This window comes from Camelus ferus, chromosome 9, assembly GCF_009834535.1.
Source record: "Camelus ferus isolate YT-003-E chromosome 9, BCGSAC_Cfer_1.0, whole genome shotgun sequence".
NCBI lineage: Eukaryota > Metazoa > Chordata > Mammalia > Artiodactyla > Camelidae > Camelus > Camelus ferus.
This window is the reverse complement of record NC_045704.1, coordinates 49,710,169-49,735,965: the sequence shown is the minus strand read 5'-3', so window position 1 is coordinate 49,735,965 and position 25,797 is coordinate 49,710,169. Positions and strand designations below refer to the sequence as shown.

The window sequence follows — 25,797 nt, the reverse complement described above, 5'->3', positions numbered from 1 at the left end:
TGGCCTCTGCCCACATGCCCTTCCATGGCTAGTTTCATAGTCAACTGGTTTTCATTTTTCATGAATCACCTGAAATGTCCTCCTTGGGGAGGCCATCTCTGACCATTCTATGTGCAGTGGTCCTGTTGCATTTTATTTTTGGCATTCCGCTTTCCCTGTCCCTTGACAAATTGTCTGGTGTCTGCCCTGCTGGGATGCAAGCCCCATGCAGACAGGGGTCTAGTCAAGGTAGGCCTGCACCGTCTTGCAGAGCCAGGCCCAGCACCTGGCGGAGATGGCCAGATGAATCTTTCATTAAACAAAAAGAACAGTCCTGTGAAACTAGGACTGTCATGTAGCTCAGGGAATCTGGCTGCTCAGAGAGGCTCAGGGATTTGACTGAGGTCTCCAGCAGTGGGAGGGAGAGCCAGTCCCAGGTCTGATCTTAGCTGCTGCTGCTGAGGACTTGGGGGAGTAGGAGGGAGGAGTGTGTCAGGAGCAGCTGGAGAGGCTTAGAGGCCCAAAGGGGCCGGTGCTTAGCCAGCCGGAGCGCTGCAGCACCAGCAGTGCCCAGGACTGCTGAGAGCCTGCCTCTGGGGCTCTGGGCGGGAGCACCAGCTGACGCAGGCGGAGGAGCTCCTGGTGCCAGGCGTCTGGTACCACGTGCCCAGCCCAAGAGGTACTTCCCAGCCTGGCTCCGGCTGCCCCAGACTGTACAGTTGCAGGCAGAGTTGGCCTTGACTGCTCAGTGAGCTCACACTCTGGGATGGGGGGCTGGCCACCCTGGATGCAGGAGGCTCCAGTAGCTCTCCTGGGCCTAGGGGACCCTACCTACAACCCATTCCTCCTCCCCCATCTCACCTTGGCCTCAGAGCTCTCCAGCCTCCCTGACAGCCCAGCCCTGCCCAGCAAGGCTTGGTTGAGGCCCCTCTACCAGCCTTTGCTAGGCTGCCCTCCTCTAAGAGGTGAGGGGCCTCTGAGGGGCATTCCCCAGTCTGCACCCCGCCCCCTTTGACTGGGCTGGAGGGGAATTTTCCTGTGACTCACTCTGCTGGCACTTCCTGTGGTCACCAGGGCAGGGGCTGAGGGGACCCAGCGGGGTGGCTCTGTGTTCTGGGGTCACTGGGGGAGGGTGGGCCGGTAGCCCGCCCCCTGACGGGATGTGATTCCCTAAGGCCGTCTGCAGACCATATTTGGGAAATTTGCTTTTCCTGCAAGCAGTCTAGGGGTGGGGCCCCTGAGCCCTGGTGGGCTGCAGGGCAGCCCCTGACCCTTCCTGCTCCTCCGGGGTCTCTGGCCTCTGGACCTGCTTTAGCCTCGCCTGTCCCATCCTGCCTCGGAGCCTAGGAGGTAGTCCACTGTTTTCTTTTTCAGGATGTTATTTTTTCAATCCCCAAACCAAGTAATGCTCATTAAATACAAATTGAAAATTTGTGGAAAATGGGGAGAGAAAACAACCTCTGCTGTCTCTAATATTGCCGTCTCCCCATTTTTCAACTTTAGCATTTTATTGAGGACTCATTGACACCTCAGTGCATTTATAACTGTCCTACTTATGGTGTGGACAGCATTGCAGCAACCTATCACCCGGGGGCTTTGCCCTGGCGCTCACCTTGGTACCGTGTGAGTCTGCCTGTTCTGCTGTCTGTGAGCTGCCTGCCTGGGCTGGCTTTTCCCCTGGGCCTTGTCCCTCTTGTCTCCCAGCTTTCTGGCTTCTGGCCCTTTCTGAGCTGCTCTGTAAAAAGTGGGCTTCCAGCTGATGCTCCCCAGAGTCTGAGCGTGCAGTCTGGGCCTGGGGCATGTGCTGCCTGCCCAGGCCTCCCCCAGGGGCTGCTGTCTCCCTTGGCGGTGATCAGACTTTCTTCCGTACTCCTCAGTGTGATGGGCAGGGGACATGGAGCTCAGAGAGGCTCTTTCTGGCCGGGATGCTGGTGTGGAGGTGGGCACTCCTGGCTTTGGCTGAGGCTTCACGCCCACTCCTCTCTGCCCCCAGAGCCCAGGCTCCCACTTCCTGTTTCTTCCCAAGGGGCATGGCCCTTCCATCCACGTGGAATTCCAGCTCCTGCTTGACTCCTTAAAGATGGAGTCCAGGGAATGAGACTTAGGCCAAGGTGGGGAGGGTCACACAGTTAGTCGGTGGTCTGAACCCAGGTCTCATTTCTGAGTCAGGTCTAGACCAGGCTCTGCATCCTCAGACTCCAGGGGACTCGGAGAAGGGCAACCAGAGCAGAGGCCTGGCTGGTGTTGCTGGAGCCCAGCTGGCCTGGCAGCATCCTCTCCTCAAACCTGGCTTCCGCCGTGTGTGAGGCCTGGGCCATTGTTGAGACCTGCAGAGTTCTCTGCTGCCCTCAGAGATGCAGACAGCCTGGTCTTCTCACCCAGGTGCTTACTTCGCTCCTGCCCTCTGCTGGAACGGAACTTGGCCCTCCTGCTGGGGTTCCTCTGTAATGTCTCCGGGCCCACCCTGAGCCCTGCACTCACACAAGGGAGCAGCGGCAGCAGGGGCCTCCTCGCCCCTGTTCTTTGTCCCCAGTGAGGTTCTGGGCCAGCCTGTTCGGTGTCTGCCAGTGCTGGGGGCCTGTCCATGGAGCGTGTGTTCCCGCTCTGGGAGGGTTTGCTGACGAATACGGCCCATAGCAGCGCCCTGCAGCAGCAGTGCTGGGCTGGCTATGAGAATTAACAGGAGTAAAGAGCAGGGGTGGGCCAGGGGGTGCTATCCTTCTGTGGCTGTCCTCACTCTGTGTGGGACGCTTTCTTAGTCTTACTTTATTTTCCCCATTTATTCCTGATGCCTGTTTCATTCCTCTCTCTCTTCCAGGAGTACCCATGCAAATGTAATGTGTGTGGAATCTGTCCTTTGACAAGTGTCTATGAAAAATAGGTTGAATTGTTTTGTAGACGATCGTAACATTTACGTAAAGCATTCTGGGCTGTAGATTTGTTTATTGCTCTGATGCAGGAGGGTGTGGCTAGCATTCCTCACCATACACCTGGGCACCTGCTGGAGCACAGAACAGGCTTACAGGTGTGTCCCGCTTTGCTAGCTGGAGCCCTAAGCATCCTTGTTGGCCATCTTGGCCATTCAGTTTTCCCCTTCTGAGAATTCTTCGTAGTTGGTTATCTGTTGGCGTTCTTGACTTTTCCTTGCTGATTTGTCAGAGCACCTCCAGATTCTAGATTGATCACTCTCTTTTCACTTGGTGGCCTGTCACCTTGTCAGCTTTGTTTTGTCACCTATCCAATTGGATCTATTCACCTTGATGAGGATGAATCAATCCTCTGTTTTTGCTGTTGTTACCTTATATTTTGTACCACTGGGATCTTTGTTTTGGGGGTTTTGTTTTATAATTTTTTCCCACCTCAAGGTCACAGATATTTTCCCACAATTTTTTTCTTTTATCAGCTATTAAGTTTTATCTTTTACATTTAGGTCTTTAATTGCCTTTTGTTTATAACATGAGGCAAGGGTCCAAACTGACTTTTCTTCCTCCAGTGAGTGAGTTTTCCTAGAATCACTTGTGATGCAGCCCTCCCCTGCTGCAGCCTGTCCTGGCTGCTGGTCCCTGTCCCATGAATTTGGAATTGTGACCTGTCGTCACAGCAGGAAGGAGGTGCCTTTTTGCACCTCCTTTTTTTATTTTTCCAGAATTGACCTTATTTGTGGACCTCTATTCCTCTGCTTAATTCTAGAAAAATTCTCTTTCTTTGGTCCAATTCCTAAAAAAAAAAAAAAGAAGAAGAAGAAAAAGATCTTGCTGGCACTGGCACTTTTATTGCACTTGTAACTTACTGTAAGCTTGGGCGAATTGATACATTTTCTCATCTGAGGTGTCTTGCAGTCTTTGCTTGATTAATTTCTGGATAACTTGTAGCTTTTGTTATCACATGACGTGGTTTCTGTGAGGTCCCTTTCCAACCACTTTAGATCCTTCTAGTTTGTTGAGATTTTCACATGGATGACATGTGGTCTGCAGGTGGTGACCTGTTGTCCCCTCCCCACTCTCTGGTCTTTTCTTCCTGGCCGGTTGCACTGCTGGGGCAGCAGGACCACTATGCTGGGGCAGGGAGGGTGTGCATCCTGTTCTCTTCCCAGAACGTGGTGGCCACTATTATCATCGCTTCTCTCCCTGGTGTTGGTCCAGGTTGTACCATGACTCTGGGAGTGTTTTGTAGAGTATCTTGAGTGCCACCCTGGGGTGTAGGTGGTGGCTGCAGTCATCTGATCAGCTGGGCCTTTCTGCTGGGGCAGTGGGGACAGAGGCCTGGGGATCTCTCCAAACCCTGCTTTGTTCCTTTCTCCTTGCCAAGGCCAGATGCCTCCCCAGTCCTGGAGTGGGTGGGAGCCAGTGTCCTCATGCCCACCTGTGTCCTCTCCCCTCCAGAATGTGCTGGCCAAAGCCCTCTACGACAATGTGGCTGAGTCCCCGGATGAGCTCTCCTTCCGCAAGGGTGACATCATGACTGTGCTGGAGCGGGACACGCAGGGCCTGGATGGCTGGTGGCTCTGCTCACTGCATGGGCGCCAAGGCATCGTGCCCGGGAACCGCCTCAAGATCCTGGTGGGCATGCATGACAAGAAGCCAGCAGGGCCAGGCCCCGGCCCGCCCGCCAGCTCAGCCCCGCCCCAGCCTGGCCTCCACACTCCCGCTGCCCCGTACACGCCCATGCTGCCTGCGACATACCCGACCCAGCCTGACAGCGTCTACCTGGTGCCCACCCCCAGCAAGACTCAGCAAGTCCTCTACCAAGCCCCCGGACCCAGCCCACAGTTCCAGTCTCCCCCAGCCAAGCAGACATCCGCGTTCTCCAAGCAGATGCCCCATCACCCGTTTCCCAGCCCAGCCCCAGACCTTTACCAAGTGCCCCCAGGGCCTGGCAGCCCTGCCCAGGACATCTACCAGGTACCACCTTCCGCTGGGATAGGACACGACATCTACCAGGTCCCCCCATCCATGGACACACGCAGCTGGGAGGGGACGAAACCACCAGCCAAGGTAAGGCCTCCCTGGTGTATCTGGGCAGTCCTCCTGGTGGGTTTTGTCCAGGCCTGGTTTCTGGGTGCAGCAGAAAGCACTTTTGGGGTCTCTAGGGCTCCAGCAGTGGCTGCACGTTTGGTCTGGGGCCGAGGTGGGAGGTGAGCATCTGGGGAATGTGCTTATCTGTATTCTGACGTGGGTATGAGCAGGTTGGGGCAGCCCAAGAGGAGACATCGGGCTGGCCTTGGACTATAAGGTGGCCTTCAGCTGACAAACCCCAGTGGGCGGGTGTCACCAGCAGAGGACACAGCTTGTCAGAGGCTGAGTGTGGCAAGCAGGGCAAGCAGGGCTTGGCCAAGAAGGCCTGAGCAGCAGGCCGGGGGTGGACCGCCAGGGACCTGGTGCCTTGCTGAGGGTGGAAGGTTTTGGGTAGGAGTAACCTGCCCAACCACAACTGGTAAAGTGATTCTGGCCACGGTGGAGGGTGTGGGGAGCCCAGAAAGGGGAGGCTGGGAGGCACTTGAAGGGGAGAAATGGAGAATGGAGCGCAGGGCTGCAGTTAGGCCAATCCAGAAGAAAGGACTGGACAAGAGAGATGTTTCGTTCTCACGGAGCATGATTGGGAGAGGAGTGGAGCAGAGCCCACGGGGTCCTCCAACTGGCCACTCTACCACCCTCCATGTGGGGCCGGCAGGGAAAGGAGGAGGGGACCAAGGGGAGAGGCCAGCCATCACATGCCCCGGACCCCTCAGGTCCCCTTGAAGGGGTACAGCTCATCTCCACAGGTGCCTACTCCTCTCCTGGGCCATGTCATGGGTCTGCCGGCATCCGCAGGGTGACCTGCTTGTGACTCCTGGGCTGCAGGGAGGACGCTGTCTGTGGGGTTGTAGGGTCACCCTGAGGGGGACTCTTGTTCAAACCCCTTATGGGCTGTTGCCATTGGGAAGGTGGACGGCGGCCAGGCTCTGAGCCCAGCACCTCAACTCCACACAGGCCTGTCTGCCTAGGACGGAGGTGGGACTGGAGAGGGGCCAGGCCCCCACTGAGCTCTGGGCTGAGTCAGGAGCAACCTTTACTCACCTTTGGGACTGTGTCTCCCAAGACACAAGTGGAGTAGAGTTGGGAGTGGACGTTTCCTGCAGCCCCTCCTCCATTCTGGTCTGCCCCTGAGGACCCTGAGAAGCCAGCCCACATCAACAGGGTGACCTAGCCCCACCCCAGCTCCCCAGCTCCTCCCTCTTCAGAGGGAGGCCATTGCAGAGGCCATGGTGGGAGAGGCCAGGGGTGGGCCCAGCAGCCGGCCTTTAAGAGAAGCCACTGTGCTCTGCTGGGGTCAGCTTCCTGGGACCCCGCCTCATGTATGTGCCAGTCTGGTCCAGAGCTGCCTCTGTCTAAGGACACTCACCCCCTGGCACTGAGCCTCTGTCTTCAGAGCCAGCCCAGGGCTGAGGTTGGAGCCTTGCCCAGGCCCGGTGGGCAGTGGTTCGGTCATGATGTCGTCCTGCCCTGCCCACAGACAGAGCTTGGTCTCCTGGCTGGAGATGTGGACAAGGCTCCATGGTCACTGGCTCCCAATTTCTGCCCAGCCTGCTCCTTCAACTACCTGGCCAGAGACAGGCCAGTGGCAGAAATGTGCCATGCTGGACTGGAATAGCCCAGATTTGGGCTGCTGCCAAGGTGGCCTTAGCTGGAGGAGCAGAGGCCTGCCAGGGGGCACCTATCCTGTGAGGAGATGGCAGGGAGCAGTGACTGGCTGGTGAGTCTTGGGACAGGCCATACATAGTCCATCCCCCTGCATACAGCCCCTCATCCCCCAGGGAGGGACTTCCTTTCTCCCTACCTGCCTCCCTTCCCGAGTCTTTGCAGTCAGGCTTATCTTGGTGCTTCTGTGAGGCCAGGACAGGGAGTGGAAGCCCTGTGGTCCAGGAAGCAGCAGTGAGACCCTCACTCCAGGCTATGGACTCAAGCCCATGTTTTGGCCATTGGTTGTTTCCCTCCCATGCGAAGAGCTTGCTCTCAGACTGCTTCTGAGCTCATGTGACTGAGTCCCTTTCTCTGCAGACCCAGACCTGGCTGGTGGCCCAGGGAAGAGAGCCCTGTGTCCTGGGGCCTGGTTGCCCTCCCTGGAGGAGCCACATTGCTCCTGGCCTGGGCTGCCTTGATTGCATCTGCTTTTCTTTTATGATTGTGAAAGCAATGCTTGCTTGTCATGGAAAATGCATAATGTATGAGAGAGCATGGAGATGAGCTTCCCCAATCAAGAGAGGATCCCTGGAGAATCTCGGCATATTTTGTCGAGCCTGTTCCCTATTCGTCTTTCACAGATTTGTATACATACTTTTGCATTTTGAGGTTGTAAATCCAACATTTGATGTCAGAAGCATTTTCTTGGGTCCTTAAGCATGATTACAATGACCGTGCCTGATTTTGCTGGGTTGCCCCCTCTGCTGGGAGGCGGGCTTCAGGCAGTTCTGGTGGCGAGTGTCTCTGTTACAAATTGCAAGGCCGTAAACATCTTAGAGTGTGCACCTGTGCCCACATTTCAGGCTGTTTTCGGAACCCTGAAACTGAGGCCCCTGGTTCCAGGGGTGGAGGTCAGCTGGGTTGAGGGGGACTCTGCCAGGACAGTGGATGGGTACACAGGGCTCTGGGCCTAGGCAGCCAGAGGGTGAGTGACAAGGCTGGTGGGCAGGAGGCGTCTGCTACCTGCAGCCTGGTGCAGGGTGGCCTTTGTGGCTGGGAAGAGAGGTCAAGGCCACACTGCGGAGTAGGCACCCTTTGGGGTTGGGGCATGGCTTTAGGAAGCTGAGGGCAGAAGCAGGTGGGGGCCCCAGAGGGGGAGGTGTTTTGTGAGGTCACTCCTGGGGAAGTGGTTCTAGGTCAAGGGCTGCAGCTGTGCCTAAGGGGGCAGCCTTGGCACTGGGTCAGGCCCTGGGGAAGACACAGCTGAGCTCAGCCTCATTCCTTCTGGAAGGACAGGAGCTTCGGAAGGAAGGGACCCACGTCAGGCATGTCCATCACTCTCAATGAGAGGTAGTGGTCACCTGCTCCGTCCCCCAGCACCCAGGCTCATGCTCCATTTCCTGGAGCAGAAAAACAAGTCTGTTAGATGAGGGTTGGGCTGGAGGGGCCAGAGCGAGCCAGCCTAGGTCACATGGGCTAATGCCTCTTTTGCAGAAGGGGAGACGGGCAGTCCAGCTGCATGGAAGTGGTTGGCGCGCCCAAGCAGGACGCAGCAGGCAGCCTGCCCTATCCCTGGGGTCTTAGGAACCTGCAGCCTCAGTTCTCACTCCTGCAGGCGCCCTGACGGGCCTCGCCTGCCTGGGTCGGGGTCTCTGGGTGTGCATCTGGCGGTGGGTGTTGTGCGTGTTTTCTCCGCCTCTGCGTGTCTTTTTTCTGTGCCTTTGACGTGTGTGTGTGAGAGAGCATGTGGGTCTTGAGTTGGAATCTGTGCCTCCCCCTAGACTTTGGTTGCGTCACCCACCCCCACAGGCTCCAGGTCCTGCTAACGGGGCCTCAGGTGCGGAGCAGGGTGGCCTGTGATTAGCAGGCTCAGGGGCTCTCTGGAGTGTTGGTTTCCCTAACGAGCTTTTCCTTCCCCTGCTCGTGGCTGCCTGCCTTTTTCTTTCTAACAGAAAACATTTGTTGGTTTATATGGCTGCTTACTGTCACCGACTCAGCCACACAAGTGGCACTTTGCCCATGGCCCAGGCCTTGTCCAGCCCCCAGCGCCCACCCCACATCAGTGTGAGATGGAGCAGGCACTCCTGGGGCACAGAGAGGGCGGGTGCACCCTCATCCTGGGCCCAGTTCCCACCTGCCTTCCAAGGCCAGCAGGGCCTGGAGACGCCTCAGGACTTGCCTCGAGGCCCCGCCAACCTGCCACGTCCCGCCAGCCCCCTGCCTGCCCCGCCTGCCCTGCTCTTGGAAGGTTCCAGCATCTAAAAATAGCTCTGGAGGAGACACAAGTCTGGGGCTCAGAGAGAGATGAGTCTGGGGAGGGCCGCCAGTTCCACTCCCAGACTTGCCAGGGGTGGGGTGTGGTGGGCAGGGAACACCCAATGGAGGAGCTCGTCCCAGCAGCTAACGGAGGCGGGCAGGGGATGCATCAGCAGGAACCTCTGCCAAGCCCAGGGCTGATGAGAAAAGTGCTGCTGCCCAGCCTCAGTGGGGACACTGCTGCTCCTGGGTGCCCAGCATGTGGCATGCATCCTGCACCCTCCAGGGCGCACAGGCCAGCAGAGCCGATTGTTGGTGTCATGGGGGCTGGGCGCAGGCAAGGGGGCATGAGCCCTGCTGTTCCCTGGGTTGTGTGTGGGGAAAGCCTCAGTCAACCCTGTCCCAGATCTCCCATTTGATTAGCGAACAAAAGGCCTTTTTATCAGAGAGAATTGAGCAGGGAGCCTTGTGGGGGAGTTTAGAAGACCCTGCTGGCCCCTCCTGCAGGGCTGACCCCTCCCACAGGCCTGGGTGCCTGCAGGGAAGGAGACTGCTGCCCACCCAGCACTGCCTGCCAGGTGTGCTGGCATGAAGGGCCCTGGGCAGCTCACCACCGTGGACCTCAGGCCTGGGGCAGGCCACTGAAGAAGGGAAGGGGCTGGCCTTCTCTCTGGGCTGACCATCCCCCAACTAAGCTCTCTTCTTTTTGGGTGAGTGGTGGTCTCAGTGGCCCTATGGTTGGTGCAGTAGGGAGTAGGGGTCTTGGTTCTGGTCTGGGTCACTCCTTCACACCCACACCCAACCTTCCAAAACAGTTCCATCTCTCCTTTTGCCCTAGAACTGGCCCTGAGGTCTGGGAGTCCTTGGGGCCATCCTCAGAAGTCTCCCCAAGATGTGCTGGGGGACAGGGAGGCCAGGGGCTCTGCTTGCTCCCCTGCCAGGCTGCTGCCTCCTTGCAGGCCTCAGGCCTGGACTGTCAGGACTTCCTGCTGGCCACCTCCTCTGGACCCAGCCTGAGGAGGCCCAGCCTGGCACCGTTTGTCCTGGAGCCAGAAGGTCACTGCTGGGTCCTGGGCAGGCCTGTCTGCAGAGGGTGCAGCTGAGAGGTGCCATCAGGCAGGGGATCCCCAGTCAAGGGTGCTCCCCCCATCAGCCCATGAGTACCCGCCTCTGGGACCTTCTGGGTCATCCACCTCTGGAGACTGCTTCTGTTTCCTGCCAGAACCAGATGACTCTACACAAACAGTGCGGCCCTAGTATTCCCCAAGTGCGGTGCTTCATTGGAGAAAGGGCAGGGAATACAGAAGGATGAGGACCCCCTTGTGTGTGGGATTCTGGGTGTGTCTGAGTAGCCTCTGAGCCCACCCTTGGGAAGCCCCCTATGTGTGTCTTGCCCACCTCAGTGGGGCGTGGAATCTCCCTGAGGGTAGATCCTGGAGCTGGCTTCCAGGGCCAGTGGTGACAGTTGGCTGTCTGCCCCCAGGTGGTGGTGCCCACCCGAGTGGGGCAAGGCTATGTGTTCGAGGCCTCCCAGCCAGAGCAGGACGAGTACGACATCCCGCGCCACCTGCTGGCCCCAGGGCCCCAGGACATCTATGATGTGCCCCCTGTTCGGGGGCTGCTTCCCAGCCACTATGGCCAAGAGGTAGGTGTTGGGGATGGGATGTGCAGGGGGGTCCTCAGGGAGCTGGGCTTTCTCGGCCCCAGCCAGGGTGTTCCTGGGGTGGGTGCTGTGGGTTTCTGCTCTTTCCCTCCCCTCAGGTTGCCCCAGCACCTATATCACCTCACCTTTTCTGCCCTCAGGTATATGACACACCCCCCATGGCTGTCAAGGGTCCCAATGGTCGGGACCCATCACTGGACGTGTATGATGTCCCCCCCAGTGTGGAGAAGGGCCTGCCACAGTCCAACCACCACGCGGTAAGCAGTCTGGGGATGCTGAGGCCTGACCTGTATGTAGGATTCTGGGTGTGACTGAGTGTGTGCCCTGGGATGGGGACCCAGGTTGGCAGGGCTGGAGACACTGAGAGACCTGACTCTCAACCCTGGCTCTACCCCTCACTCGCTCTGTCAGACGTGGAAACTGAGCACCCTCTGAGCCTCAGCTTCCTCGTCTGTAAAAGCTCCCTTGTAGGTCCTTCAAAGGGTTCTTGAGAGGATCACACAGGATATCAGCAAGGTGACCGCAGAATTTATCCTCAAAACCAGGGTACTTCTGAGCGCAAAAGGAGGATGACCAATAATTATGAAGGGGCATCAGGCACAAACGAGGACTGTCCTGGGTGAACCCAGGTGTTGTCACCCTGAATACGACATGCAAATAGCTCAGCCAAGTACCTGCCACAGAGTAGAGAATACACAGCAGCAGTGGTGACAGCAATGACGATGATGGTGGTGGTGGTGGTCGCAGTGGTGATGATGGTCTGAGGACTGACCTCTCATTCATGCAGTGAATTAACTCATGTAATCCTCACAATAAACCTGTGAGGAATTTCTCCCATCTTACAGGTGAGCAGAACGGCAGGGAGAGGTGGAGTCACTTGCATTAGGTCACACAGCTTGTTAGCAGTGAAGCCAGGATCTTGGGCTCTGGTCTGGCTCCAGAATTGGGCTCTTAACCTGTGTGGAGAAGAATCATGAATGTGAATGTGTGCCCTGGGCTGTGTCTGTGTGTGTGACTGGGACCTGCCTGTAGGCTCCTAGGTGGGCAGATGGGTAGCAGCCTTGACCAGTTCTCGGCCCCCAGGTCTATGATGTTCCCCCATCGGTGAGCAAGGACGTGCCCGACGGCCCACTGCTGCGTGAGGAGACCTATGACGTGCCCCCTGCCTTCGCCAAGGCCAAGCCCTTTGATCCGACCCGCCACCCACTGGTCCTTGCTGCGCCCCCTCCAGACTCACCACCAGCGGAGGACGTGTATGACGTGCCACCTCCAGCTCCTGACCTCTACGATGTGCCCCCTGGCCTGCGGCGGCCTGGCCCTGGCACCCTGTACGATGTGCCCCGAGAGCGGGTTCTTCCTCCCGAGGCTGCTGACTGCAGTGTGGCCGATGACGGGGTGTACGCGGTGCCCCCGCCAGCTGAGCGAGAGGCCCCGGCCGATGCCAAGCGCCTGTCGGCCTCCAGCACGGGCAGCACACGCAGCAGCCAATCGGCCTCCTCCCTGGAGGCGGCAGTGCCCGGCCGTGAGCCCCTGGAGCTGGAAGTGGCCGTGGAGGCCCTGGCACGGCTGCAGCAGGGCGTGAGCGCCACTGTGGCCCACCTCTTGGACCTGGCAGGCAGTGCTGGTGGGTGTGGGGGCTGGCGCAGTGCCCCCGAGCCTCAGGAGCCCCCAGTACAGGACCTGCGGGCTGCCGTGGCTGCTGTCCTCGGGGCCGTCCACGAGCTGCTAGAGTTTGCCCGCAGCGCCGTGGGCAACGCTGCCCATACTTCTGACCGCACGCTGCATGCCAAGCTTAGCCGGCAACTGCAGAAGATGGAGGACGTGTACCAGACGCTGGTGGCCCATGGTCAGGCTCTTGACAGTGGCCAGGGAGGCCTGGGGGCCACTCCCGAAGACGTGGATCGCCTGGTGGCCTGCTCTCGGGCTGTGCCCGAGGATGCCAAGCAGCTGGCCTCCTTCTTGCATGGCAATGCCTCACTGCTCTTCAGACGGACCAAGGCCCCTGTCTCGGGGCCCGAGGGGGGTGGCCCCCTGCACCCTAACCCCATTGACAAGACCAGCAGCATCCAGTCCCGGCCCCTGCCTTCACCCCCCAAGTTCACCTCCCAGGACTCACCAGATGGGCAGTACGAGAACAGTGAGGGAGGCTGGATGGAGGATTACGACTATGTCCACCTGCAGGTGGGTGCCCTCTCTGCCCAGCTTCCCTGGTCCCCTGGGGGAGTCCCCTCGGGTCCCTGACTGACACCCCTGTCGTGGGGACCCTGGTCCCCCCACCACAGAGAGCTCTTGTGGACAAAAGAAGACTTGGTCCCCAGCAAGGCCTTGGTGAGTCCCTGCACGTTCCTCCCTTTGACCTTCCAGGCTGATGGGCCCCCAGAAACCCATCTCCCTATCTCAGTTCTTTGGGCCCGTGTGGCTGCGTCATCAGGGGTCCTGCAGTACCACCCAGGAGGTACACTCCTGAACACCTGTAAGAGCTGGGCTACTCTGGTGACCAGGGCAGAGGTGGCCCTCTTCTGTTTGGGGAGATGAATTCTGAAGTACTAGCAAAGACAGTTACTTACAGGCATGGGGGAAGCAGTAAGGTGATGGGCAGGTGGGGTGGGTTGGGCCTCTGAGCAGAGGCCAGGGTGCCTGCTGAGTGGACACCCCGGTGAGTGGCACTCCAAGATAAGAGCTGGCAGGTGCCAAGGCCCAGTGGTCAGGGATGGGTGGGCAGACCATGTATGCCAAGGGGACGGGCTTGGATGTGATCCCTGACATGGGAGCTGGGTAGGGAGGCTGGCCATGGCAGTGCGAAGTGTACCTAGCCCCTTTCTGGGGGCAGGAGGTGAAGGAGGCCCAGGAGAGCTGCTTCCTCAGGAAGCTGCCCCACCCTGGACCTGCGTGCAGCGTGCAGCGCCGCCTGGTGGCCCCTGGCCTCACACTGCACCTCACTGGGCCTGTGGGGACTTCTGGTTCAGCCCAGTGCTTGTGTCTCCCCTCCAGGGGAAGGAAGAGTTTGAGAAGACCCAGAAGGAGCTGCTGGAGAAGGGCAACATCATGCGGCAGGGGAAGGGCCAGCTGGAGCTGCAGCAGGTGAGGGCACTCAGGTTCCTGGCTTTTCCCAGCACAGGCGTCCCTAAGAATCTGTCTCCAGAGCTGAGCCTCCCAGGTGCCCCCTCACTCACATCCCATCCCTGCTCAGCTGCATGACTGTCTCCATGTGCTCACTGGATTTATATTTAGGTTATTATCAGAGTAATCATTAGAGATTTTAGCACACATGGGAAAGTGTGGAAACAAAAAAGAAGCCACTTACCCCCAGGGGTGGTCACCGTGCTCTGACTTCCAGCCCTGCTCCTGCCTGAGAAGGAGCCTCTGTCCATATTTGAGATGCGACTTTGTGAACAGTTACGTCTGCTTCTATCTCAAGATGTTTCCATGGTATTAAATATTCCTCATAAATTGTTTTTAAAGGCTGCGTGCATCTATTATAGTTGAATGTTTACCTTGTACCCAGTGTTCCTTGTAAATAACACTGCTGTGTTTGTCTGCAGACATAGGATTTTCTTCATATTTTGGATCATTTACTGAGAGTAGGAAAGGAATTTTTTTAAGGGAGTTTTATTCTGATTATGAAGATTTAAAAGATTAAAACATAGTCTAGTCCAACATGAATGTGAAATATCAGCCAGAAAGTTTCCGTCAGCCCGTCTTCCCTGGGCACGGGGAAGGGTGGCTTGGAGAGAGACTACCGGTGCCGTCTGAGACCTGGCACATGGCATGCATTTTTCAAAGCCACGTTTCCCCAGCTGTAAAGTGAGGAGCACAGTTGTACTCATCGTGGGGCTGATGTGAGAATTAAATGACTGAACCATGTATAATGCTTAGGAGGTGCTGGGCACGCAGAACATGTTCATGATTAGCTGTATGTGGAATCTCCACTGACTTGGGTGACGGACCTCTGCTTTATCTGCTTTATCTTCCTCTGGGATCTTCTAGCATTTACTTAACCAGTCCCATGTTGGTGGGCGTTTAGGTTGTGCACAGAGTTACTTTTGTAAACAATGCTGTGCTGACTATAAGTCTTCACATATCTGACTGATCACTTAGATAAATTATTAGGAGCTGGAAGAAAAGGAATGTGTATGAGAAACTAAACATTTAGAGCTCCTAAGAGAGGGACATGAGGTACAAGTGAAATATAGGTACATAAAATGTATTGACAGGAATGTTTGTTGCTCCATTTCCATATCAGTGAAAAATCTGGAACACCCCTCAAATATCTAACAATAGAGTATTGGTTAATAAAGTATGAGCATTATACAGTAGAATATTATGTAGCTGTTAAGAATTGTTAGAGAATGAAAAGGACCCAACAGACTTAAAATAAAAATGAGTGTATTCTTTCTCTGGACAAGAGAACCGAGAGGCGAGTTTCACCAAGTAGCTGCCAAAGAGGGAAAGTCAGAGGGTTTCAAGTGCTAGGAAGTGACAGTTTCGTATTGGTTTGCTATTAAAGCCTGAAACCTTGGTTAGAATAGAAACAAGTAATATACGTGGCCGGTCACAGCCACGCAGTCAGAACCAGCTTATGAGGACATGTTGGTCCACACTGCTGACATCCAGGCAAGGCTGCCGCTGGTGGAAATTATTGCCTTACCACACAGTTCATACGTACTCACTGACGTGAAATGCATGACCTATTGCTGTGTGCTAAAATAGGCTATAAAATATTATATATTGTGTTCTTTCCAGTTTTCTAATTAAAAAGGAAATGGGAATATCCATCTTTAAAGGAAAACTTGAAGAATGTACACCAGTTTTTGGTGTGAATTAGTTTTTCTGAAATTTGCACATACCATGACCTTTTTGCTTTTGTTTAAAATTTTTATTGTGGGACATTTAATACATATATAAAATTGAAGAACATAGTCCCCCAGGTACCCACTGGAGAAAAGGAACCCTGGGTACCATTTGCTCAGCCCTACCCATTCTCAGCACAGCAACTAATCCAGTGTATCTGACACCCCTTTCCCCCAGATCATTTTGAAGATGTTACATCATTTCATCTGCAAATACTTCAGTATATAGTTCTAAAAGATAATTTACCCAAGATTTAACAGAGGTTATTTCTGGATGCGTGGGATTCCAGGTGATGCCTGTCTTTTTTTATGCTTGGTGTATTTGAATCTTTTTACACTATATATGTTAAGGTGAAATTTTTTTTTAACTTTTTCTTTTGAAGCACTTACTGATTCATAGGAAGTTTTAAACAGAGTGCAGGGCAGTCCTACCTACCCTTCTCCCAGTTTCTCCCAGTGATCACATCTGAAGTAACTAGAGAACAGCCCTCGAACCAAGAGACTGACATCCCTCACCCCTGCCCCTGCTCATTTGTTTTCTATTTCTTTCATTTTATCATTGCAAAAATGTGGCATAAATGGAATTAAACCTTTTGAGATTGGCAGTAGAGCTGTTTGGAGAATGTCCAGCAGGCACCCCTTTCTGTCCCTTTTGCTCCCTGGCCATGGTTTTCACTCTGCTTTCCCTCTGCCCCAGATGAAGCAGTTTGAACGGCTGGAGCAGGAGGTATCACGGCCCATAGACCACGACCTGGCCAACTGGACGCCAGCCCAGCCCCTGGCCCCAGGGCGGACAGGCGGCCTGGGGCCCTCGGACCGGCAGCTGCTGCTCTTCTACCTGGAGCAGTGCGAGGCGAACCTGACCACACTGACCAACGCGGTGGACGCCTTCTTCACCGCCGTGGCCACCAACCAGCCACCCAAGATCTTCGTGGCACACAGCAAGTTCGTCATCCTCAGCGCCCACAAGCTGGTGTTCATCGGGGACACACTGTCACGGCAGGCCAAGGCGGCTGACGTGCGCAGCCAGGTGACCCATTACAGCAACCTGCTGTGCGACCTCCTGCGTGGCATCGTGGCCACCACCAAGGCCGCCGCCCTACAGTACCCATCTCCTGCCGCCGCCCAGGACATGGTGGACAGGGTAAAGGAGCTGGGCCACAGCACCCAGCAGTTCCGCCGGGTCCTGGGCCAGCTAGCAGCCGCCTGAGAGCTGTCACCTAGAGGGACAGAGGGCAGGGGAAGTGGGCAGCGATGGCCCCCAGAGAGCCGTCATGCCTCGGCCATGGGGACAGGTGACCCCAGCTCCACCCGGGCCTGGCGCCCCAGACTGTCAGGGATTTGTATATATTTATGACGGGGCAGGATGTGGGATGGTGCCTCCTCAGAGGAGCCTGAGCAGAGCTGGGCCCTGGTGCCGAGGCCAGGAGCAGGTTGGTGATCTTTCCTGAGTGCACGGCTGTCCTGCGGGCCCAACACTCAGGCCAGGCCAGGGGCTTGCAGGCCCCTTGGCCCACGTGGCCTCAGGTGACCCTGTGGGCTGACCCAGCCTGGTAAGGGTGCCAGTGGCCCCTCCACAGGGGAAGCGCAACTGTGGCATGTTCCCTCTGCACCAGGAGAAAACCCTAAAAAACTATTTTTCGTTATTGATTTTCCAATCATTTGACTAATAGTCTACATTTAAATAAAATTTCAAAACCGAGAAGCGGCCTCCTGAGGCATGAGAGGCGAGCATGCCGGAAGGTGGGAGGGCAGGTGTGTCCTCGCTCTCGGTGCCACAGGTGGGAGTGGTGGGTTGAGGGGATTCGTGCTGAGGCTGTGGGCAGCCTCTCCAGAGGGTAGAGAGAAAATGGGCCCCTTCAGAAGAAAACCAAGGCCCCGGGAAGCAGGGCTGGGCCAGGGAGATGAGGCTGAGGCATCTCCTGCGAGGTAGGGGAGGGCTGCCATTGAGCCTGGAATGCAGGAGGGAGGTTGAAGAGCAGTCCGCTGGGACCAGAAAAGCTGGGTTTTGGTGCGGCAGCCAAGGCTGCAGCCAGCGCTGAGGTCTGATGCAAATCCAGCATGGTCCCAGGGCAGGCGGCCAAGGCGAAGGCAGGTGTGGGGGCCGGGGGAGCTCCAGGAGTCCCTACATCCCAAGGCAGAGAACTGTGTCCCGGCTGAGGGCACTGGTAGGAGATACATGATTCCACATAGAGAAGCTCGCTTTCACAGACCTTATCCGGAACTTAGCTCTTAGAAAGAAGCCCCTGATTTCAGCTTGTGGGACATCTTATTTGAATTACACATGGACTTGGCCTCCAAGTGGGGAGGTGGGGGCCCAGAGAGGCCCTCACTTTAGGTCATTGGTCTCCTTTCCAAAAGTCTTGGCACCCCAAGTAAGACAAGAGCCCTGGGAAGGAGGTGCTTCTCTCAGCTCTCACCATTCTGCATATGAACTTGGGCCTCATTTTCCCTGTCTCTGTGAGGAAGGAAATAGGGTTAGGTGATCTGTCAGTCCCCTCAGCTCTGAACTCCAGAGGGGACCCCAGTGAAGGCAGCCATCTTACCTCCCCTCTCCCTACTCTAGCGAAGACACACAAGTGAAGATGCAAGCAGTTGCTCTCAGTAATTTTATTAGGGTTTTACACAAATTGGGAGGTGGGGTGGAACAGGCTCAATTGGCCTCCAGAACTTCCAGAACCCAGGGAATAAACTTGGTGACCCGGGTGTACACGCCTGGTGAGAATGGGCGACACCGGCTGCTGCCCCAGGACACAATGCCCACCAGGGTCCAGCCTCCATCCTTCTGGCAGACCAGGGGGCCACCAGAGTCGCCCTGCAGGAGAAGAAAAGACTTGAGTCCAAGCCTGAAAGGGGGTGTCAGGGCCTGAGTGTGCAGAGTGTGCAAAGGACAAGTCGGGCCCAGTGACCGGGCACCAAATACTTAGATCTGCTCAAAGGGCAGCCCCAGCTCTGTGGCCTACTCCTGGAGGGCCTGGGGCAGGTGGCTTACCCTCTCAGCCTGGATGTCGTCTGTAAAATGGGCTGAAAATAACCAGCTCAGGGGGCTGGCGTGAGATTAAATACCCTTGGGGCTTCCCACCCTTGGCCAGAGCCAGCCCTCACCCTGGGCATCTGTCCATGCAGGGCCATACCATGCAGGAGGAGACGCCGCTGGCGCCCGCGCAGATCATCACGTCGGTGATCTTGCTGCCCCAGTACTTCTTGCAGTCCCCGTTAGACAAAAGGGGCAGGGTCGCCTGCTGCAGCTTGTCGGGGGTCTTGATGGCTGGAGGGATAGAGGGCTTGGGGTCAGGGCCCCTCACCTCACCAGCTCGCCCAGGGGGGAAGAGACCAGAGCCGCCTGAGCTCTGCCCTCCCCCTGAGTGGTCCTCATCCTCCTCCAGTGATCATGGACACCGAGCTCCGCACCTTCCCTGACACCTTCAAAGCGTCTGTGGGACACGGTGCCTCTCCGATTCCACACCTGGCAGCAGTGACTGGGCTTCCAGCCCAGTTCAAACAAGCCCTGCCCTCCGAGGCTGGAGTTCTCCCATCCTTGCTGGACACTGTGTGTGGGCCGAGGGGCTGGGCCTTCCTCCCCGGGGAAGGGGAGGGACGGCCTTCCGACTGGGGACACTGGAGGGGACCCACCTCCCTCCTGCTGCCCTTTCCTGGCTGCTTCTGTCCTGTTAAAGGACCGGCAGGTGGGCGGTGACCTGCGCGGAAGAACTCAGGGCGAGGAGGGAGAGCATGGGGCGGAAGAACATCAGGCGGGGGAGCAGCGCGGCGCCCGGGGCCGGACGTTCAGGCCGCGAACCCGGCTTGGACACTGGCCTCCGCGCCCAGACTTCACCGGAGCCTTCACCCTCCTCGGTCTGGAGGGGAGTCCGGGCTGTCCATCTCCTTGCAGGTTAGTGAGGGCGATACTTGCCGGTACTTCGGTGTTTCTTCCGAAACTATTCATGTACATATTATCAAATCTCATTTTTATTCGTGTTTGGAAGGTTTTAACTAAGAGGGGTTTAAGTGGAAGATGTAGTGACTGTTGCAATTTACAAATGTGCTTGGAATTTGGACCAAAAACTAGAGTAAGTCTCTGCAAGGACACTCACCGTTGTACCAGGTCTTGCCCCAGCCGGTGGTGGCGCACAGGGAGCCCACAGGGAAGCTGGCGTTGGCGCTGGGCAGGCAGACCGGAGACACCGTCCCGGAGAGGCGGGCGGGTGTGGCCAGCTTCAGCAGGGAGATGTCATTGCGCACCGTGTGCAGGTCCCACAAAGGGTGTTCAAAAACCTGTGCGGAAAGGGTGGGGGCTGGGCAGACCGCGGAGGGAGGATTTAGGGGACTTAAGGGGAGACAAGGGCCTGGAGACTCAGGGGGCTTGGTGCCAGTGGGGCAGGGTGGTAAGAAAGGAACGATGATGGGGCTGAACTGACAAAATCTCTGGAGTGGTGGGAAAATGGCATATGATATTTTGCCTTGTCCTACAATGAGCAAAACGTAATCAGAAACAACCTGTAAAAGAGCTTTATTATTTGGGAAAGAGATGAAAAGAAATCTCTGACCACAGAGTTGCAGGTGGGGTAGGGCCTGAGCCACTGGTGGGGATCCCCTGCCCGAGCCCAGCCTCCTCGGGGCTGCCTGGCTGTCTGTACCTCAGCGATCCTTAGCACCTGCACAGCCTCCTCCTCAGAGCCATGATCAGACACCCCAGCTACCACGAGGTGGTTCTTCCTGGAGAGAAAGGAGGGGGCAGACGGAACTCAGGATCACCACCACCACCTCCTCGGAGCATTGGGGAGTGTGCCAGGCTGGGTGAGCCCCAGCTGGGCCACAGACTCATGTGGTGACCTCAGGGCTCAGTTTCCCCATCAGCATGGTGAAGGCAGAGCCCAGACCAGCTGTCCTGGACCAAGCTGGGGTCTGGGGAGGTGGGGTGCTAGGGTAGAGGCTTTCGGCAGATTGAGGCTCTACCGGCGGCTGGCGGACAGGAACAGCTCCTCCCTAGCCTGCAGGTTGTCCCAGCCCCTTTCCCACCTGGTGGCAGCGCCTGGTTGGGGTTGGGAGGGGATGAAGGTGAAATAGGGGCCCCTACTGCCCAGCCCAGGCCTCACCTGACCCCACAGTGGGCAGCAGTGACCACCCAGTCCCCGCTGATGAGAGAGCCCCCACAGAAGTGGAAGCCGGTGCTATCCTGAAGAAAGATGGGGGCGAGGGGGCGGGGATCAGCGCCAGACTGGGCAGCAGATCCCTAGCCAGGCCAATACCCTAGTTTATCCTCCACTCATGGACAGAATGCCCCCTCACCTGCAGGGACACCTGCCAGGGCCAGGAGCCGGGGACAGCATCCTCTCCATTGACGATCCTGGACAGACCACTCAGCACAGGGTCAATGGCAGGGACCCCACAGCCTAGGGGGAAGGGTCAGGGCATCTGGTCAATGGATGGTGCCCCAAGGGGGTCAGGGATGAAGACCTGGCACTCCCAGGCCTCTGTGGCACCCTGGCACCCAGAACTTTGGCTACTGCAGGGAATTCAGCCTCCTTCCTGTTCAGCTGATAGCCGCCCTCAGGTGCCCTTGTGGATAGCCCCAAGGCTGAGGGTATCTGGAGTTGGGGCAGTGCTGGGAGGCCAGGTCTGGGGACCCCCACCCTGCTGTGTGCCCTGAGGGGAGTGTCTGTCCCCCTCTGAGCCCAGTGTCCTGTTCTGGGGGCTGAGATGTCCTGCTTGAGTCCTGGATGCTCTCACAGCTGGACTGAGTGGGGTGCTGGAGCTCTGAGTCTCCAACAGGAGCAGATTCAAGCGAGGATATAACCTGGCTGGGGTGGCACAAACCCAGGAGTCTGTCCAGGTCTGGAGGGTGGAGGGCAGGGCAAGAGGGATGGACAAGGAATCATTCTCAAGGTAGAATTCAGACAGCTCAGTGGCAAGTTTGGAGAGTAGAGGCACCCAGACCACCCCCCAGCTTCGGAGGGTATGGAGGAGACCAAGATGAGTCAGGGTCCAAGGTATGTCCAGTTAAGTCCGAGGTGCCCAAGGGACCTCCAGGCAGTGGAGTGGGGAGACAGGCAGAGGTGCCCAGGGAGGCTGAGAGGGGAAGCTGGGAGGGCGGGCGGCAGGGCTGGTTAGAGGCATGAGGACTTGGACCCTCCTGGTCTCTGCTTCTGGGTGTGGGGGCCAGAGGATGGGCGAGGCTTGACCTGGGGCTGCCAGGCCTGCCTGAGCCTTGCACTTACCGAAGCTGCTGCCAAAGAGAGAGAAGCCAAGGACAACCCAGAGAAAGGCCATGATGTGTGGCTCAGGAGGTGAGATGGGGTCTGCCTGAGGGACCCCCAATATATTTCCCCAGCCCACCAATCGCAGCCTGCCTCGCCATCGCTCCTTATCTTGAGTCCTTGGGCTGAGAAGCACCTGGCTCCAGCACAGGCCTGGGAAAGAGGCAGCCCTTGAGGGCTGCACCTGGGAAGGTTTCCTGGAATCCCAGGTGCGTGGGGCCAGCGTTGGGCTCAACCTCCCAGCCACCCACTCCCCAGGGCTGGCCCTGAGCACACTGAGCAGGGGTGGATGCAAGGACCCAGCAGCCAGAGGGTGGAGGGGAGTGTCGGGTGAGGGGTAGAGACCAAGGTCACCCTTCACCTGCCTACGCCCTTCCTGGACATTCTTTAGTGGGGCTCTAAGGAGAGGCCCTCCTGCCTGGCTCAATGAAGGCCCAAGTTCTCAAGCAGAGTGAGTTCTCAGAATCACCAACATAGGACACAGACACCATCGACATGTGTTCTACCGGTTTATTGAGGCTTTGTGGAAGCAGGGAGGCCAAGGTGAGACTGGGGGCTCAGTTGGCCGCCAATATCTTCTGTACCCAGGAGACGAGCGCGGTGACACGGGCGTACACGCCAGGGGTGGAGGTGGAGCAGGTGCTGCTGCCCCAGGACACGATGCCCACCAGGGTCCAGGCTCCATCCTTCTGGCAGACCAGGGGTCCACCAGAATCACCCTGCAGGACAGGATGGAGGGGGCTCAGATATGGCAGCCCAGGTGGCCTGGCCCAGAGGCCCCTGGACGTTTTTCCCAGAGCCCAATCCTAGGCCTGACAGCCAGCAGAAGCTCTGCACAAGCATATTTGAGGGATTATGAAAGAAACTTCAGCAGCTTTTATGGTTTATGCCCCTAGAAGTCTAGGCTACACCTTGAGGTGGGGTCCTATAACAAAAGTTCCATAGAGCTGGGCGGATTGACAGGATGAAAGCTGGCCATATGATCACTGTGAGGGAGAAAGGGTTGCCTGACCCCTTCTGGAGCCCTCCTGGGCCACCACGCTCTGCTGCCCAGGCTGTATACTGCACAACTACAGGAGGTGCCCTTGCTCAGATGCTGATATCAATGGAATCTTGCGATATGGTGGCTCTGAGACCAAGGCCCTTGCTCTGGCACCTCTCTGCTGAGGTTATCAGTGACCCACCAGGAGCCTTGTCTTCCCAACCACTCAGGCAGGAATGCTGGGGAGCAGGCCCTAGAAAGGTATCTGCCTGCTACTTCTATCTCCTCTCTCTCTCTGCCCAAGCCCTTGGCCTGGGCTTTGGCCTGAAGCCACTCCAAGCTGGGAGGGAAGGGTGCCAGGGGTGCCTGGGAAGCCATACCATGCAGGAGGAGACGCCGCTGGCACCTGCGCAGATCATCTTACTGGTGATCTTGCTGCCCCAGTAATTCTTGCATTTGGTGTTGGACAGGAGGGGCAGGGCCGCCTGCTGCAGCTTGTCAGGGGTGTTGGCATCTGGAAGGGTAGGGTGGGTGGTCAGCGACTGCTGCCCTCACCTCTCACCTGGCCAACCAGTGGTCAGTCATCACTCACTGGTGTACTTAGTCAGGCCCCAGCCGGTGGTGGCGCAAATAGTCCCAGCGGCAAAGTTGTCGTCAGCGCTGGGCAGGCACACGGCCGACACGGTCTGGGAGAAGCTGGCGGGCGTGGACAGCTTCAGAAGAGTGATGTCATTGTTGATGGTGAGCGAGCTGTAGCTGGGGTTCTTGAAAACCTGTAGAGTGGGGCCGGAGAGCTGCTGTCGGGGTCTGGGGAAGAGCCAGTGGTGGGGAAGAGCCAGCAGGGGGGAAGCAGGGTGCTGGGCTGCCCCTGATGGCCTCAGCTCTCCTCCCTGGACAAGGGCCTGTTCAACTCGGCAGCTCCTTCTGTGGCCCCAGGACCCTGAGGCCCAGGCACCCAGATCCCAGGTGCAGACCTTCCCCTCGTGGAACCTTGCACACCCTCCTTTCTGCTTTGCCCCAATGTGATGGGATATTGGGGTGACCAGGAGGAGCTGGAGCACCCCTTCCCACTCCTCCCAGCCCCCCAGGGGGTTAGCCTGGGCTGCACATTCCCAAGGGCCCATCCTGCCTGGGGTCACACCTGGGCCCTGGGTGCCAGTATACCTTGGCAATCTTCAGGACCTGAACGTCCTCGGAGCTCGAGCCCTGGTTAAACTCCCCAGCCACAACGCGGTCAGAGGTTCTGGGGGAATCACGTGGGGGTTAAGGACGGAAAATGTCGTCGGTTCCCCCCACCCCAACCCTCAGACCGGAACCCAGGTCCTCACGTGACCCCGCAGTGGGCAGCAGTGACCACCCAGTCCTCGCTGATAAGGGAGCCTCCACAGAAGTGGAAGCCGGTGCTGTCCTGGAGAAAGATGGGGCAGGTGGTCAGTGCCGGCCTGGGCAGCAGCCCCCACCCAGGGCAATACCCCAGTTTATACCTGACTCATGCACAGAATGCCCCCTCACCTGCAGGGACACCTGCCAGGGCCAGGAGCCGGGGACAGCGGTCTCCCCGTTGACGATCCTGGAAAGGCCAGTCAGCACAGGTTGGATGGCAGGGACCCCACAGCCTGAGGGTGGGAGTATAGGGTGAGAGGTGGGGGCCAAGGTCAACTCTGGGCCCCCTACCCAGGACCTTCCATCTCAGGAATCCCCCAGGGACAACTCAGTCTGATGGGTGCTCCAGCCAAGAGGCTGAGCCAAAGCATGGGGCTTTGCAGGTTTGAACCTGTCCCCATCACTGTCTGGCTTAACACTCTGAGACTCAGTTTTCCCATCAGCAAAATGAGGATCTTACAGTTGCTAGCCTCACAGAGTTGGTATAATAAGGATGAAAGGTGAGTTAACAGACAAGGCAGGAACTTACTCTGTCCCTGGCACATAGTAAGCGCTCAGTGAACACAAATTTAAAAGGGCTGGTTCGAGGGCCCCAAAGGCCCAGTGGAGGCCAAGTCATACCTACCCACCTTCTCATCATCTGAGCCTGTTTGGGAGCCACCAGCTGTTCACAGAACTTTCTGTTCTTCAAGAATTGTCCTCCCCCTACCCCCAACCCCTGCACAGGGTGTGAGGCTTTGGGGCAGCCCCAGAAGGTCCACTTCCACCGTGGGGGGCCTCACACTGGCTGCTCTGGTCCAATCCTCCCAGTGTCCCCATTGTACAGATGGGGCTGGTGAGACTCAAAGGGGAAAGAGACTTGCTCAGGCTCACGCTACCCAGCACTGCATGTGGCTGAGCTGGGAGCAGGGCCCCTACTACTCCATGCTGGTCTCAGGGTTGGTGGAGCTGGTGGAAGGGGAAGACAGTCTTCCCGGCCTCTGTCTGCCCTGGCACTCACCGAAGGCTGTGTTCAGGAGGGCGAAGCAGGAGAGGAGCCAGAGGAAGGCCATGGTGCTGCTGCCAGAGAGGTGTAAGATGCCTCCCTGGAGGGCTCCCCTTAATATCCCTGTGCACCAGGCTGGTATCTGGAGACCTTGAGATGATAAGCCCTTTCCTGGGCATGAGTCCGAGTGGGCAGGATGTGCCAGAGCAGGCCTGGCATCAGGGCCCAGGATGGCAGCAGGTGCGGCGATGGCTGATCTTGGGGGCAGGGTCAAGGGCAAAGGTGGAGCTGAACAAGGTGGCCCTCTACCCACAGCTAAGGGGAAGGGGGCATTTGGGCTTCCTCCTCCAGGCCCTGACTCTGGAGGGGGCCCTGTGGACGGCAGCCAGGCATTGGCAGGATTTGAGCCCCGGCCTAGTTTCTCATGGTCTGAAGGACCTTGAACAAGTAATTTAATTGGTCTATAGTTGTTAAAAAACCCCTTGGGCAGTGTGGTCAGGTAGGGGAAGGGGTGGGGACTGAAGCATGGTGAGGGTACAGGTGGCTAGTGGGCTGAGGATGCTCCTCTGGTCTCGGGGATGGCCAAGAAGGCTCAGTGGAGGCTCAGTTCAACATCAGTGGCAGTCTCGCCGGCTGTGTCAGCACAGCTCAGAGGGCAAGCTATCCACTTCCTGTTCGTGTGGAACCAGGCCTCTTCACTCAGGCATCCTGCCCTTGGAATTGAGCATACAACATCACAGGGCATGACTGGGCCCAGGGCGAGCCAGGGGCCCCTGCTATGTC

General features: G+C 57.4%; 3 protein-coding genes across 6 annotated transcripts in view; 1 reads left to right on the top strand and 2 right to left on the bottom strand.

The window, feature by feature from the left end:
- Window positions 1-17,112, top strand: part of BCAR1 (BCAR1 scaffold protein, Cas family member) — a 45,114-nt gene extending 28,002 nt beyond the window's left edge. For all 4 annotated transcript variants that reach the window (XM_032486750.1, XM_032486749.1, XM_032486748.1 and 1 more), the window contains exons 2-7: window positions 4,362-4,973; window positions 10,378-10,539; window positions 10,698-10,814; window positions 11,641-12,738; window positions 13,549-13,638; window positions 16,105-17,112. In XM_032486750.1, coding sequence (XP_032342641.1) covers window positions 4,437-4,973; window positions 10,378-10,539; window positions 10,698-10,814; window positions 11,641-12,738; window positions 13,549-13,638; window positions 16,105-16,617 — 2,517 coding nt within the window. In that variant the 5' untranslated portion in view covers window positions 4,362-4,436 and the 3' untranslated portion in view covers window positions 16,618-17,112. The remainder of the gene's footprint in view (window positions 1-4,361; window positions 4,974-10,377; window positions 10,540-10,697; window positions 10,815-11,640; window positions 12,739-13,548; window positions 13,639-16,104) is intronic.
- An 873-nt stretch (window positions 17,113-17,985) lies between these two features.
- On the bottom strand, window positions 17,986-21,754 carry LOC102521880 (chymotrypsinogen B). Its single transcript, XM_006179218.2, has 7 exons — window positions 21,626-21,754; window positions 20,697-20,800; window positions 20,504-20,583; window positions 20,045-20,123; window positions 19,502-19,682; window positions 18,542-18,675; window positions 17,986-18,222 (listed from the first exon to the last, which is right to left on the bottom strand). The coding sequence occupies exons 1-7, from the start codon at window positions 21,675-21,677 to the stop codon at window positions 18,061-18,063; spliced, it is 792 nt and encodes a 263-aa protein (XP_006179280.1). The 5' UTR covers window positions 21,678-21,754; the 3' UTR covers window positions 17,986-18,060.
- Window positions 21,755-22,160: 406 nt separating this feature from the next.
- LOC102521639 (chymotrypsinogen A) lies at window positions 22,161-25,160 on the bottom strand. Its single transcript, XM_006179217.3, has 7 exons — window positions 25,030-25,160; window positions 24,159-24,262; window positions 23,975-24,054; window positions 23,811-23,889; window positions 23,239-23,419; window positions 23,027-23,160; window positions 22,161-22,383 (listed from the first exon to the last, which is right to left on the bottom strand). Exons 1-7 carry the CDS (start codon window positions 25,079-25,081, stop codon window positions 22,222-22,224), a joined length of 792 nt encoding a protein of 263 aa, XP_006179279.1. The 5' UTR covers window positions 25,082-25,160; the 3' UTR covers window positions 22,161-22,221.
- Between the last annotated feature and the right edge of the window lie 637 nt (window positions 25,161-25,797).